The sequence below is a fragment of the Podarcis melisellensis genome (genome assembly GCF_964234715.1).
Source record: "Podarcis melisellensis genome assembly, chromosome: 17".
Classification (NCBI taxonomy): Eukaryota; Metazoa; Chordata; class Lepidosauria; order Squamata; family Lacertidae; genus Podarcis; species Podarcis melisellensis.
This window is the reverse complement of record NC_138534.1, coordinates 18,844,568-18,860,685: the sequence shown is the minus strand read 5'-3', so window position 1 is coordinate 18,860,685 and position 16,118 is coordinate 18,844,568. Positions and strand designations below refer to the sequence as shown.

Sequence of the window (16,118 nt, the reverse complement as noted above, 5' to 3'; positions counted from 1 at the left end):
TTAGCCGCGTGCAACCTCTCCAGCTGGGAGAGGTTGCGCGCAGCTAAAGAAGCCATAGCTGCGCGCAGCCTCTCCTGGCCGGAGGGGCTGCACGCGGCTATGGCAATACCCCCACCTCCCGCAAAAGCCCACAGGAGCCGCGCACCCTTTAAGGAGTGTGCGGCTCCTGCGGGCTTTTCTACGAGGAGGGAGAAGGGGCTGACTGACCGCGTCAGTCTCTTCTCCCTCCTGGGGAAAAGCCCGCAAGAGCCGTGCAGAGCTTGTGTGCAGCTCTTGGGGGCTTTTCCTGCCTGCCTCCCCCCTGCATTCGCTCCATAAGACGCACACACATTTCCCCTTACTTTTTAGGAGGGAAAAAGTGTGTCCTATGGAGTGAAAAATGCGGTATGTTTAAATAAGCTTGGGCACTTTAGTTCAATCACCCCGTTTTATGGAAGTGGTTTTTCTGGTCCCAATATTGATGCATTTATTTTCTCTGGTACTCCCTCCCCCTTCCCATCTTCTCTTTAGCAATCTGCATCCTGCATTGTCTGAATGGAGGTCGCTGTGTGGCTCCTTACCAGTGTGACTGCCAAGCAGGGTGGACCGGATCCCGATGCCATCAGGGTAAACCTGTCTCACTTTGTGCCTCCCGCTATCTAACAGCAACATCTGTTATTCTGGTCTATAATTGTTCCTGGGAAGCTTTGAGGGACAATGTCGTAATCTTATCGTTGCATACCACCCCAGTCTACTGAGACCTCAGGGGTTCCAGGCACCGAGGAGTCTGTGGTGTCTTTATGATATATGGTTTATTTACACACATATGCAACCTGAAGCTTTCGCTGAAGGGGCTCACGGCAGCAGCACCCCAAAAGTCACCAGCTTATTCCATGATTGTAGCATCCTTTCTCTGCAGTCTTCCTTGCTTTGAAAGCACATCCCAGCTCACCTTCCTGGTTACATCACTCCCTAAACTAAGCCCTCATTATCTACAGGGGGTGGGGCTCCAATTATTTACATACCAGCACCTTTTTCCTTGAATGCTTTGAACTCCCGATGGTTCATCTCCCCACCCCAGGCAGAGACGGCTCAAAAGAAGTTTCATCAACACTTGTTGATTTGGCTAGGCTTGCCAAGTCCAAAACACCAACCCAGGAAATGTGCCTCAGCTAATTAGCTTTGACATACATGCTAATTACCGAGGCTTAGAATACATGCTATGCTTCCTTAGAATCTAAGCCTTGGATAGACCGACACATAAGCTTAATTAAACACATTACATTACGTTGTAAATAAGTGTTTTTCTTAACTGGTCTTGCAATGAAAGTTTTCCAGCAAGCATGTTTCCACAAACACTCGTAGCAGTGTTAACGTTCACAAAGACCATTTAGCTATAAAATCTATATACAACGTTTCCCAGTTGGTATACCACGTTGCAGTTTTTTTTTTAAAAGCGGGTGGAGCTATGGTCTCAACCATTGAGCCTCTTGGGCTTGCCGATCAGAAGGTCGGCAGTTCGAATCCCCACAACGGGGTGAGCTCCTGTTGCTTTGCCCCAGCTCCTGCCAACCTAGCAGTTCGAAAGCACATCAAAGTGCAAGTAGATAAATAGGTACCGCTCTGGCGGGAAGATAAACAGTGTTTCCTTGCGCTCTGGCTTCCAGAAAGGATGTTAGTATTTCACGCCTCTGTTGCTGCAGATGAGATTGGTGTAAATCACATTGGCACCATCGGAGACATGAAATACTAACAGTCCCGTTGCTCCAGAAGTGGTTTGGTCATGCTGGCCACATAACCTGGAAAAGCTGTCTGTGGACAAATGCCGGCTCCCTCATCCTGAAGAGAGATGAGTGCCTCAACCCAATAATAATAATAATAATAATAATTTTATTTTTATTATTTGTACCCCGCCCATCTGACTGGGCCTCCCCAGCCACACTTGGCAGCTTCCAACAAAGATTAAAAACACATCAAAATGTCACACATTAAAAACTTCCCTGAACAGGGCTGCCTTCAGATGTCTCCTAAATGTCAGGTAGTTTTTTATCTCTTTGACATCTGATCGGATGTCACCTTTGATATAGTCACCTTTGACTGGACTTAACCGTCCAGGGGTCCTTTACCTTTACCTTTTACCTCAGGTCAGTGTGGTCCAACTTTTCATACCAAGTGGGCTGCAAGAGTACTTTGACACAGAACCCAGGGAGGGGCACACACTGCCTTGTAGGGGTGTGTGTGGAATTTGAAGCATGCATCCCTCAGAGGCGTCCTGCTGCTTTCTACCCAAAGCTGGCTAAGTGAGGCACTGGGAACTCTAGGTCCTAGGTGTGAGGGCCCTCTGGGTCCTAGAGCCCTCCTATCTCCTTCCCAAAACTGGGAGATCACTAACTAGGCTTTGGGAAGGAGGCAGGAGGGTGTGAGGGTCCTATCAGAGCCCTTGCACCTCGCTTACATTGCTTGGGAAAGCAATGTGAGGGCTGGTGGGGGCATCAAATGTCCCTGAGGGCCGCCTAAAATGCCTTGAGAGCTCCCCCCCCCCCCGGTTTAGGTGCACACTTGAAATAACTTTAAGCATACTTTTAAAACGTAAATGTGTGTGGCAAGCTCACGAGGGTCACAGTTGAATGTATTTGCCCTTCATTTCCAAACCTGTAATATTCGAGGCATCCATTATGTATTGTCTTGAGAGGACTGCGCCAATGTTTTTTTTAAAAAATAAACTCCTTAAATAGGAATTCCAGTTTGTCTTGGGCTGCAGTCCTATGAGGTGTAAGCCCCGAGGGAAAACAGTTGGACTTCTAAGTAAACAGCCATAGGATTGCACTCTCAGTTATTTGTTCCTATCAAACCTAGTCTTTGTGTCTCAGATTTAACAGGAAATGCTAGGGTTTTATCTCTCTGCCCATTTTCCGGGTAATTAAATAGCTAGCGCAGTGAAACCACTATAGCTATCACATGGCTATTTGGGCACTATTCCTACTGAGTGAGATTAGTTCCTTAATTATTTGTCCCTTATAGTTCAGCTACAGGCTGTTCCTTTTAGATTCTGCCCCTTTTCCCACTTTACATCCATGTTCAGTTATCAAAAAACAGAGAAGTCCTTATCAAATCATTGCATTTTTCAACTATTTGTTTTCTGTACCTTTCTCTCTTTTTTTGGTTTTTCTTTCCATTCCCTGTTTTCTGGGTTATAAGAACTGAGATGGATTCCGCGCATGCAGGTTAAGAGAATTGGTTTAAAATGTATGTTTCTGGAAACAAAAAACAACAAATGACTTTTGCTGTCATTATCCCTTCATGTCTGTCAATGGAAACAGGCACATAAAAAGGTAAAGGGACCCCTGACCATGAGGTCCAGTCATGGACGACTCTGGGGTTGCGGCGCTCATCTCACTTTACTGGCCAAGGGAGCTGGCGTACAGCTTCCGGGTCATGTGGCCAGCATGACTAAGCCGCTTCTAGTGAACTAGAGCTGCACACCGAAACACCGTTTACCTTCCTGTTGGAGCGGTACCTAATTATCTACTTGCACTTTGACATGCTTTCGAACTGCAAGGTGGACAGGAGCAGGGACCGAGCCACAGGAGTTCACCCCGTCGTGGGGATTCGAACCACCGACCTTCTGATTGGCAAGTCCTAGGCTCTGTGGTTTAGACCACAGTGCCACCCACGTCCCTCCCTTTAATCTGCACCCGTCACAAAAAGTTTGCACCATAGAGAAATAAGCCCTATTTTGCATGTACAAATTCATCCTCATTTGTAAGCGTATGTGTAAATATTTTCTGTTCTCAAGGAACAAAAATCGGATGACACTGCAGGGAGCTCTGATAGAAACCTCCCTGAAGTTTGTCGTAATTCATGCCTTCCTTTTCTGAAGAAAGGGTTTGGGGGAACAGCGGGTGGGTGATTCCTTCTCTTTTTTTCAGCAGCCAAAAGAAGAAAAAGCCAATGCATATGAAAAAGCAAAACAGTGCAGAGAAAGGCTGAGGCCTATGGCAATGAAGGAAATGTACATATGGGAAGGAAGGCGTAAGAATAAAGAGGCAGAGCTATGAAGGGCAAACTGTCCGCTTCCACTAGCCACTGAAAGTTTCTCCCTAGACCTCCATTTGTTTTGCCTCCACATGAACAGAACAAAAACCCCTGGAGTTTTCAAAACTGATGTACAGAATCCTTCCATTTGTTTATTATTATTTTTAAAAGACACACCTGCTTGCATTATCATGGCAAGCCATGCAGTTAAACTGGCTGAAAACATGTTCAGTTGGAAACGGTTATGTGTAAGCAGTTACAGTAGTAACTCGGGTTAAGTACTTAATTTGTTCCGAAGGTCCATTCTTAACCTGAAACTGTTCTTAACCTGAAGCACCACTTTAGCTAATGAGGCCTCCTGCTGCTGCCGTGCCGCCGGAGCACAATTTCTGTTCTCATCCTGAAGCAAAGTTCTTAACCCGAGGTACTATTTCTGGGTTAACGGAGTCTGTAACCTGAAGCATATGTAACCTGAGGTACCACTTTATACAGGCCACAATGTAAACTGGGACGGCTAGCCTGCGTCTCCCCCTCCCAGATGTTGTTGGACTACAACACCCATCGTCCAGTGTGGCCCTTCAACATCTGGAAGGCCCATGGGTTAGCAACCCGTGAAGCAAACAAATGCTAATGTGGATCTGTGGTCTTCTAATACAGCTGTCTGCCAGTCTCCATGCTTAAATGGTGGGAAATGCGTACGACCGGATCGGTGCCATTGCCCGTCACCTTGGACTGGACACGACTGCTCTAGGTATGTATGTAGTTTCCCCTGCGGCTTGATGGAGGTCGAAACTGTCTCTCATGTCTTGTTATGCCACCATTTCTACAGGGACATACGCTTGGTATTTATTACTCCTGTTATACAAAAATCTCCAAATGGGTCCGAACTTCAATGTCTAAAACTCCTGGTAGAGGACAGGGATCCAGAGATCACGCTAAGGGTGGCCAAATTCTGTGCGACTGCCATAAAACGTAGGGAACAAGCTGTACTACCAAAATGATTAAGGTTTTAAATGTCAATTTTAGGTTATATTTTAGTGATCAAGATTTAATATATATTTTTAACTGCCGCTATATCTGAATTGCCTCTGTCATACCCAATTGCAATTCAATATATTCCTGTTGTGTTTTATGATTTTCCTGATATAGTAAGTGAGCCAGAACTGATCTGTGACCGTAATAATAAAATTCAATTCAATGTATGTAGTTTTGGTTTAAGAGTTTTGTCCCAAATTCTGGCCTCTCTGTATACACAACAACTTACAACAGGGCTGGAGAATGTAGAATCCTAGAATCCTATAATTTTTGAGTTGGAAGGGACCCCATGGGTCATTGATTCTAAGCCCCTGCAATGCAGGAATCTCAGCTAAAGCATCCAGGACAGATGGACATTCAACCTCTGCTTGGAAACCTCCAAGGAAGGAGAGTCTACAACCTCCCAAGGGAGATCATAGAATCATAGAGTTGGAAGAGACCACAAGGGCCATCGAGTCCAACCCCCTGCCAAGCAGGAAACACCATCAGAGCACTCCTGACATATGGTTGTCAAGCCTCTGCTTAAAGACCTCCAAAGAAGGAGACTCCACCACACTCCTTGGCAGCAAATTCCACTGTCGGACAGCTCTTACTGTCAGGAAGTTCTTCCTAATGTTTAGGTGGAATCTTCTTTCTTGTAGTTTGGATCCATTGCTCCGTTTCCGCTTCTCTGGAGCAGCAGAAAGCAGCCTTTCTCCCTCCTCTACGTGACATCCTTTTATATATTTGAACATGGCTGCTTTCTCTTCTCCAGGCTAAACATGCCCAACTCCCTTAGCCGTTCCTCATAGGGCATCGTTTCCAGGCCTTTGACCATTTTGGTTGCCCTCCTCTGGACACGTTCCAGTTTGTCAGTGTCCTTCTTGAACTGTGGTGCCCAGAACTGGACACAGTACTCCAGGTGAGGTCTGACCAGAGCAGAATACAGTGGCACTATTACTTCCCTTGATCTAGGTGCTATACTCCTATTGATGCAGCCCAGAATTGCATTGGCTTTTTTAGCTGCCGCGTCACACTGTTGGCTCATGTCAAGATGGTTCCACTGTTCAACAGCTTGGGAGCTGAATGTGGTCCTCTGGTCCTCTTTCTTTGACCCTTAGAGCTCCTTCCCAGCCTCACTTCCAGGCCCAACACCTTGCTCACCCTGTTTTGCACCCTGTGTTTTTGCCTGGCTGGAATGCATGCACAAATTCTTCCTTGCTGGGTGAAGGATTGAGAGGAGTGTGTGGCTGTATGTAGAAGTTCACCTGTTTCAGCTGGGAAATCTGCTTAACATTGCTCCCTCCCCTTTTTCCTCTGACTGCCAACCGCTGGCATAAAACTCCCAGAAGCTTGCTAACAACAACAACAATAATAATAATAATTTATTTATACCCCACCCATCTGCCTGGGGTTCCCCAGCCACTCTGGGTAGCTCCCAACAGAATATTAAAAACACAATAAAACATCAAACATTAAAAACTTCCCTGTACAGGGCTGCCTTCAGAGGTCTTCTAAAAGTCAGATAGTTGTTTATTTCTTTGACATCTGGTGGGAGGGCATTCCACGGGGCGGGCGGCACCATGGAGAAGGCCCTCTGCCTGGTTCGCTGTTACCTCACTTCTCACAGTGAAGCCTTAAATGGCTCAGGAATACAATACCTCAAGGACCGCCTCGTTCCATATGAACCTACCCAGACCCTGAGATCACCTTCTGAGGCCCTTCTTCCTGTGCCTCCTCCTCAAGAGGTCCAAAGGGTGGCAACACGAGAACGGGGCCTTCTCTGCAGTGGCTCCCCATTTTGTGGAATGCTCTCCCCAAGGAAGTTCTCCTGACGCCTTCATTACACACCTTTAGGCGGTAGGCAAAAATGTTCCTTTTTAACCAGGCCTTTGGTTGATCTGTTTGACATCCTATACCCTTTTCAAGTGTGGCTCTTTTTTTGGGGGGGTGTTATTGGGTTGTTGTTTTTATTCTGATTATATATGTTGTGATCTTTTCTGTGAACTGCCCTGAGACCTCCGGGTGTAGGGCAGTATATAAACTCAGTATATAAACTCTTATTTGCCTGCCACTGACATAATAATAATATGTAATAATAATAGGGCAGACGTCTTCCTGATACAGCACATCCTGCTTTGTCCTTGTGTGTAATGATCTGTAGCGAATAATTAACCTGTTTTTTCCCCTCTTGTTCCATGTGTGCTAATCTAGGAAAAGGAAATCTGGATTCCGCCACTTTTAACACGAACTCTGGACATTCCAGGACTGATCCAGTGCACCCTGGTATTTTACAGGCATTGTAAAATCGAACCCAGTGCAGGGTTTGTTTTTTTAAACAACGACAACGTGTTTGAGTTTTTTAAATGTTCTTTTTAAATTTTGTATGATGTTTTCTTAATACTTTTTTATTTTGAAAAGAACCACCTTTTTCACATGCAGAAGTGTTATCGTATATGCTGCTGTCAGTACACACAAATGTACAAACAATGTTGTCGACTGAGAGTATTTTTTAATTATTGTTGCAAATCCTTGAGCATAAGTTGTGCCCTGTCATCCTCTGGTTCACACACACACAAACTTGCCCGTCCCACCAATTTTCGAAAGCAGTTTTTCATGTGGCATGGAAACCCTACTGTTTGAAGGAGACAAATTCATCTCTCCCCACTTCCCGCAACAGAGAAAGAATTGTGCGATTCTTTCAGACCTTACCATCACAATAATAAGTAGAAGGCATCCCCCCTCGATTAGCTCTGGTGTGAAGCAACACACAGTCACTTTACTGTAGATTTATGGCTTACATATTTAAAACACACACATGTGTTGTGGTGTTGCTTGGTTGCCGTTTAATTCAGAATTAAATAAACAAAACACTAGTTGCTGTTTTGGTAAAAGAGATGGAAATTAGGCTTCTTATTTGCCTGCCACTGACATCATTTGTTTGCTGTCCTTCCTTCCTTTTTAAATATATATATTCATTTTCCATTTTCGTTCATTACATACATCTCAAATTCTTAATGTTTACTACATATTCCTCCCTCCCTCCGCAACTTGCGTTTCTGGTTTGTTTCTATTTTCACCCGCTTTGTTATCTCTCAACCGAAAAAGTTATTAATAACATAACATCAAACCTTAAAAACATAAAAATTAAATACATCATGTTATTTCACTATCTTCCAAACATTTTCTGATGCGAATAATGTGAATGTTTATTTGCCGTCTTTCCTTCCTGAGTGAGACCGTTACAACAAGTGATCCTAGGCAATACAAAGGTCACAGTACTGTAACTTTCATCACCAGAGATCTCAAACTACAAATGATTCAGCCACTGCTAAAATTAAAAGGTGGTCAGGAACAAAGGGGGAAGGGGGATGTTTGGACCCAGTGCTAATTCTGTTGTATTTCATGTACGAATTTACTACTTTCCAGCCTAAGTGTTTTCCATAGAACAACAGGTGCTTCTTCCACACTTCCTGCTCTCTACAAAAAACAACCCTATTTGCTCGCTTAATTAGACACTATTTGCTTGCTTAATGGTCACTCCTTGATCACTGAATTCTAGTTCTCCCCCTGCCCTATGGCAACTTATTTTTGGCTTCAAAGAGTATTGCAGCTTGCTCCTTAGAGGTGTAAATGGGCTTAGCATTGCTAGATTGTCTTCTGCCAAGGAGTTCACTGTGATACAGAGTAATGTGGCTGGTGAGCGCATCTTTTCCCCACACTTTGCCACTTCCATATTGCGGCGCTTGCAATACCTGTGATTAGGACTCAAAGACTCGCAGCAAAACAATGCAATTTATTTTTTTATTATGAGCGTATTGCAGTTGCCCATAAGCTCCAGACTTAAACTTGTGGTGGTGGTTTTTCGGAAAAGTGTGGATGGAAACAACAGCTGCGTCCATCGTGAGTTTTCAGGAGGCTCGTAGTACGTTTGCACATAATCTATGTTTAAACAAAATGATCGGAGACTGAATCTGCCCCGTAGGCTTCTGGTTTTTTTAAAAAAACAACATGGTAGTACACTGCAAATGTTACACACAGGTGTGAACAAAACAGGGCATAGGAGCCAACCCCTAGGGGCCGTTGTCCCTTCGGCCCCCCTCAATAAAATATTTGAGGGGCCCCACACACACAAGTTGATGGGCATTGTCATTCAAATGGTGTGTGTCACATATTGTGATCAATAATGTGAGGTGGGACTTTCCTGCCCCCCATATTTTATTCAAATTGGCACCCCTGAAACAGGGAATGAGATTACTTCCCATCTGTAACGTACTTGAAATACCAGTTCTGTGCCACCCACTTAAGCATTTGTGTTGTGGATAGACAACCATGACTGTTAGCTGGGAAAATATCTCTGTACTTGGGAGTTAAACATCAACTTTCAGCTGACTGTGGAAGACCACTGAATAGGGCCCTGGTTTGAAAGCAGCCCATGTGTCTGATAGCAGTCAGATTCATTCCAAAAGGGTAGGAAATAATTGTTAATCTTGTATAACCTCACTGTTACGGCCCTTTCTGAGCACAGCCAGGATCTCCCTTTCTGGTGCATGTGCACAACTACAAGAATTTTATTTTTAGGTTTTTGCAGGGGCTTGGAGATACTAAGAGCAAACAGGATAGAAAGACAAAACATATAGCCCTTTTACCAAGAACCTTTAAAAATTAAGAGGAGGATGAGTCAAAATAATGAAAATGCATTATCCAGTAAATACATTGTCACCGCTATCTAGTTTTGTTTTGTTTTTTTTTAGATCATTTTTATTAAGTTTTCCATTTTAACAATCCAATCAAATCACATTAAGTATTCCAAATTATACATATACATATCAAATAATCCAAATATTCTGCCAAATTATAAATTTTTTATTGGGACTTCCCATGCTTCGAATTCGGGGGGGCTCTGGTCATATCATATCTCTACTGATTTTGATAGTCATTTCTAATAGTTCCTTTAAATCTTCCTGTTGTTAACCTACCGGTGTGTCTAGTTTTGAGCAGAAAGTGTAATGAAGAATCAGCCCTGGGAGAGCAACTGTGTATAACACTGACTAAACTAAGAATATATTGTCCTGCAATTCCACTGACATTCTTTTTTCACAGCCTTCCCCCCTTCATTATCTGCTCCTGTCATTGCAATAGCAGGCAGCAATCTCCACAACATAATGCACATGTGCTGGAACATAGCATACATAAACTAATGATTAGCTTATCTTCACACAAAGACTTTTAAGAGGACTTGCTGTTCTACAAGATTTACAGAGTGATACGTGCGCAGACCAAACCCTATGCATGTTTACTCAGAAGTAAGTCTTGCTGAGTTCAGTGACGAGTAACTCCCAAGTCTGAGTATATTTCCACCTTAGAAACCTTCATTGAGTAGGTACGAAAGGGAATTAAAACTCAGCTGCCATTGCCTTCCTCAAATCATTGTAAAATTGCCCCGTTTTCCTCTGTGTTCACACATTCTGTGTATTATTTTATCCTGGTGACATTCTGAATCATACCTTTCCCTGAAAAAAGCCCATATTTTCAACCACACTTTTGATCTGTCGGGGAGGGATCATAAAGCCAACCAACCTGTTTCCAGTTCTAGCTGTTCGTACATTTTGCTGTTTATATGGAGAGCAGGCAGAGAGTTCGAAACCTAACGATCCAGAGGCAACCCTCAAGAACAGCACGGCTGCTGCGATGCAGTTCCTAGAGGAAACAATAAAAGGCTGGATTGGTGAATTTCAATCTCTTTTTACTATACGAAATCCTCAGAGGAATTAACCTGTTGTTGTTTTTTAAAAAAATTAAATTCAAATAATGTATTGTCATTTATGTCACTGCTTGTCATGTGTTTGAACAATTTCTGTGTGATGCACTTTACATTGTAAATAAAGTTGCACCCCATTTATTACCTGGACTGTTCATTGTTGGCACCAATCAAAGGGGGGCTCTTTCTTAGCCCAGGCCAGCTCCACCTGGCCTAATGTAAGGGACTGGACACGGTGGAACCTTCCTGAAGAAGAGGAGGGCAGTATAGATTTATAATGGTGGTTTGCAGAAAGCAATGTTGTTGTTGTTTAGTCGTTTAGTTGTGTCCGACTCTTCGTGACCCCATGGACCAGAGCACACCAGGCACTTCTGTCTTCCACTGCCTCCCACAGTTTGGTCAAACTCATGCTGGTAGCTTCGCGAACACTATCCAACCATCTCATCCTCTGTTGTCCCCTTCTCCTTGTGCCCTCCATCTTTCCCAACATCAGGGTCTTTTCCAGGTGGCTAAAGTATTGGAGCCTCAGCTTCACGATCTGTCCTTCCAGTGAGCACTCAGGGCTGATTTCCTTCAGAATGGAGAGGTTTGATCTTCTTGCAGTCCATGGGACTCTCAAGAGTCTCCTCCAGCACTGTAATTCAAAAGCATCATTTCTTCGGTGATCAGCCTTCTTTATGGTCCAGCTCTCACTTCCATACATCACTACTGGGAAAACCATAGCTTTTACTATACGGACCTTTGTTGGCAATGCCCTAAAACATTTGCACTCCCTAGACCTATTGAATGCACACATAATATCAATCACATGGAAACCTTGATGAGCATATACGAAAAGTGACTCATGGCCACATGTTAGGGCCTGGCAGTGAGAAGGGATGAAATAATTACAGCATTGTATGTTGTGGGTTTGGCTGAACAGCTTGCTCTTTTCCAACACAGCTACGCCGGCTTGTGGTTGATCTGCAGTCTGGTTTCAGTACTTCAGCCTCCATACCGACACCAACAGCATGACACAGAAACTCTTGATGCTCTGCAGGTGGAAGAAAATGCTTGCCCAAATCCACAACACCGCCTCAAGGTCTTTGCTCATCAGAACTGGTTTAAGAGGATTAATGCCATCAGAGGGAATTCAAGCTCTGAGCCACCCCAGCAGTTAATTGCAGGAATCATTAAACAGCGTGTAATGTTTATTCTCCATAACACATGCCTATAGCCTTTTCAGGGCATAGAAAGGCTGGTGGCCACACCTAGTGATGCTTCTCTTTCAGATGTTGCCAGAACCTTAATGAGATCATTAAAGAGTGTTACTGAGCCTGATACAAACTCAGGGGGTGGGTTGCAATTCTCTTTGGCGGAATGTGGGGAGGAATGGAGAAGGCCAGCTCAACAGCAAATGTCCACAAATGAGCTAGGAAGAACACCTCTATCATTTTACCCAGATCCCCAGCGTGGAGAGAGAACAAAATGGAGCAGTCTCAATGATGACTGCTTTGGGAAGGCAGATGCCATAAATGTAGGCCTGGAAACCTGCAGAAGAGAAAGGAACTTCGGGCATTGCAATAGGGCAGGGAGGAAAATGGTTGTATGGTACCATTTACAGCACAATCCTATGCAAATTCAGTTAGCAGTAAGGCCCAGTGTGATATACCTGAAGGAGCGTCTCGACCCCCATCGTTCAGCCCGGACACTGAGGTCTAGCTCTGAGGGCCTTCTGGCGGTTCCCTCCCTGTGAGAAGTGAGGTTACAGGGAACCAGGCAGAGGGCCTTCTCCGTGGTGGCACCCGCCCTGTGGAACGCCCTCCCATCAGATATCAAGGAAATAAACAACTATCTGACTTTTAGAAGACATCTGAAGGCAGCCCTGTACAGGGAAGTTTTTAATGTTTGATGTTTGATCATGTTTTTAATATTTTGTTGGGAGTTGCCCATAGTGGCTGGAGAAACCCAGGCAGATGGGCGGGGTATAAATAATACATTGCTGTTGTCCATAGGATTATACTCTCAGTCCCCGTTTTACTTGATCTGGGGGGGGCAGCTGCCCCCCTGACCCCCCCCCCCGGGTACGCCCATGCAGGCATTGATATTAGCACACTGATGTGCACACTCATTTTTGCTTTGCTCAGCCCAAGGCAGGAAAAAGGTCACTCCACTTGGCTCGCCCACAGGCTCACGCATCTCAGCAACCGGGACGAAACTGCCAGATTTAAGCAAAAGGAGGAGGGGAAAGTCACACAGCAACTCCAGAGTTCATGGTGGAATCCCAACGCCATGGCTTTTCAAAGGGTCCGACCCTTATTCTGAAACCACCTTCCCACAGAATTAGTTACAGGTAGGTAGCCGTGTTGGTCTGCCGTAGTCGAAACAAAATAAACAAATTCCTTCCAGTAGCACCTTAGAGACCAACTAAGTTTGCTATTGGTATGAGCTTTCGTGCATCTGAAGAAGTGTTCATGCACACAAAAGCTCATACCAAGAACAAACTTAGTTGGTCTCTAAGGTGCTACTGGAAGGAATTTGTTTATTTTGTTCTCACAGAATGTAAGCTTATCAACACAGCACAAAGCAGGTCAGTGTCTGCACAAAGGAAGCCTTCTCTGACTTGAGCTAAGCGTTCTGGAAGTAAAGTTCTCTTGCACCGATAAACCAATATTAAAATTGGCTGTGTTGCTGCTTTAGTTTTTGTTTGTTTGTTTGATTGATTGTTTTAAAGCTTCTTAATCTGCCGTGTTACAGTCTCTTACATCAACCGGCAGGTTTCACTCTGATAGCTGAGAAATGTGCTGTTACGGGGAGGTATGAGATTCCCGCATTCGCGGACTCAAATTACCAGGGAATCCAACACCAGGCAAAGCTGTCGCTCTTCCCTTGTGGCAATTGGAGCAGAGGACTGGCCCTCCCTGAGTTGGTATACCTGTGACAGGTGACACTACCTCAGACTGCAAGTGGGGGCTCACAAAGGTGAATACCAAAAACAAACAGAACACACTTTCCACCTTGAAACTTACACACTGCATTTATTCGCCTTAATAGTCTATCTAGAGATGGTTTTACTTTGTCTTATTTTAATGGAGGCACATTGAATCGTTTGAGCCCACACCCTGAAGGGGTATAACCCTGACACAGGTTTGCCACCTCCCTGAGCATCCCACCCCTAGCATAGAATTGCAGCCCGAGAAGGCAGTTGTTTGATCTTAGGCAAATGCTTAGTCCTGGGCTGCGAATCAGGCTGCAAAATGACAACAGTCCCAAGAGAGAGCATTTGTGAAAGCGTCAAGAGCAGCGCTGTTATTTATGGATGCCACTACCGCGGCCCGTGTTTTGTTAGCTCAGAAACAGAAAACAAACGAGGTCCCAATTAAAGAAGAATGGCAACTTAAACTGATAGAATATGGGCAGCTTGTGGACCTAACACACAGAATAAGGGAACAAGAACATACGTGTAAGATAAATTCAACAGTGTAAATAAGCTTTGATGGATGTAACAATGGAATACTGAATGGTTTAGTTCATAGGTAGGCAACCTGAAGCCCGGGGCCCGGATCCGGCCCAATCGCCTTCTAAATCCAGCCCACGGACGATCTGGGTATCAGGGTGTTTTTACATGAGTAGAATGTGTCCTTCTATTTAAAATGCATTTCTGGGTTGTTTGTGAGGCCTGCCTCGTGTTTCTACATGAGTAGAATGTGTGTTTTTATTTAAAATGCATCTCTGGGTTATTTGTGGGTCATAGAAATTCATTCTTTTTTCTTTTTTCAAAATATAGTCCGGCCCCCCACTGGGCACCACAGTTCAAGAAGGACACTGACAAACTGGAACGTGTCCAGAGGAGGGCAACCAAAATGGTCAAAGGTCTGGAAACGATGCCTTATGAGGCACGGCTAAGGGAGCTGGGCATGTTTAGCCTGGAGAAGAGGAGGTTAAGGGATGATATGATAGCCATGTTCAAATATATAAAAGGATGTCACATAGAGGAGGGAGAAAGGTTGTTTTCTGCTGCTCCAGAGAAGCGGACACGGAGCAATGGATCCAAACTACAAGAAAGAAGATTCCACCTAAACATTAGGAAGAACTTCCTGACAGTAAGAGCTGTTCGACAGTGGAATTTGCTGCCAAGAAGTGTGGTGGAGTCTCCTTCTTTGGAGGTCTTTAAGCAGAGGCTTGACAATCATATGTCAGGAGTGCTCTGATGGTGTTTCCTGCTTGGCAGGGGGTTGGACTCGATGGCCCTTGTGGTCTCTTCCAACTCTATGATTCTATGATTCTAAGGTCTGAGGGACAGTGAACCAGCCCCCAGCTGAAAAAGTTTGCTGACCCCTGAATGAACTATTATTTTGTGAAGCACCCTGTGATCTATGGGTATAGGGCAGTATACAAATTTAATAAATAATAATAATCCATGTCCTTCTTTCAGCAAATAAAGCCTGCAAGGCGTATTATTATTATTTATTGAATTTATATACCGACGAATACCCGGGGGTTTCAGGGCGTTTCACAGAATAAAACCAAGATATAAAACCACAAAATACATAATAAAAATAAAAACAACAACCCAATAGCCCCCACCACCAAAAAACCCACATTTTAAAAGGGCATCGGATTAACCAGATCAACCAAAGGCCTGGTTAAAAAGGAACGTTTTTGCCTGGCGGCTAAAATGAAGGCGCCAGGCGAATGCCAACACAGAGCAAAGCCAAAACAAAGAAAACAACTGTGAAACTTTTACTACCCCTTAACTAAACATAGAACTTTTTTAAAAAAAAAATAATGAGTCATTAAAGCAATGGTATCCAGTCAGTTAGCATTCCTTCTTTACCTGTCCTGGGTGTTGCCGAACAGGGAATTTCTGCAGATGAAGCTTTTCTCATTCTTGCACAATAAGAAAGCTCACCAATCATCCCACTTCTATGCCGTTAGGAAAGTGACAGGCACCTGCCCTCCTTTCCAGAGGGGTTATTTAAGCTCACCTACAGCTCAAGGCACAGGAGTGGGCTCTTCCTTCTGTGTCTTTTTTTGGTGGGAACTGTCCACAAGGGTTTGCAGAGTCAGTCCCGGGGCATTTTTCTGCTGGAGGCAAATGAAGAAGAAGAAGAGTTTGGATTTGATATCCCGCCTTTCACTCCCCTTCAGGAGTCTCAAAGCGGCTAACATTCTCCTTTCCCTTCCTCCCCCACAACAAACACTCTGAGGTGAGTGGGGCTGAGAGACTTCAGAGAAGTGTGACTAGCCCAAGGTCACCCAGCAACTGCATGTGGAGGAGCGGAGACGCGAACCCGGTTCCCCAGATTACAAGACTACCACTCTTAACCACTACACCACACTGGCTCTT

The 16,118-nt window shown here is 44.5% G+C and overlaps 1 protein-coding gene across 1 annotated transcript in view; it reads left to right on the top strand.

Moving 5' to 3' along the window:
• SVEP1 (sushi, von Willebrand factor type A, EGF and pentraxin domain containing 1) overlaps positions 1-10,930 on the top strand; it is a 125,550-nt gene extending 114,620 nt beyond the window's left edge. Inside the window, exons 48-50 of the mRNA XM_081893589.1 lie at positions 511-606; positions 4,672-4,765; positions 7,243-10,930. Of these exons, the coding sequence (XP_081749715.1) occupies positions 511-606; positions 4,672-4,765; positions 7,243-7,273 (221 nt within the window). The 3' untranslated portion in view covers positions 7,274-10,930. The remainder of the gene's footprint in view (positions 1-510; positions 607-4,671; positions 4,766-7,242) is intronic.
• Positions 10,931-16,118: the final 5,188 nt, after the last annotated feature.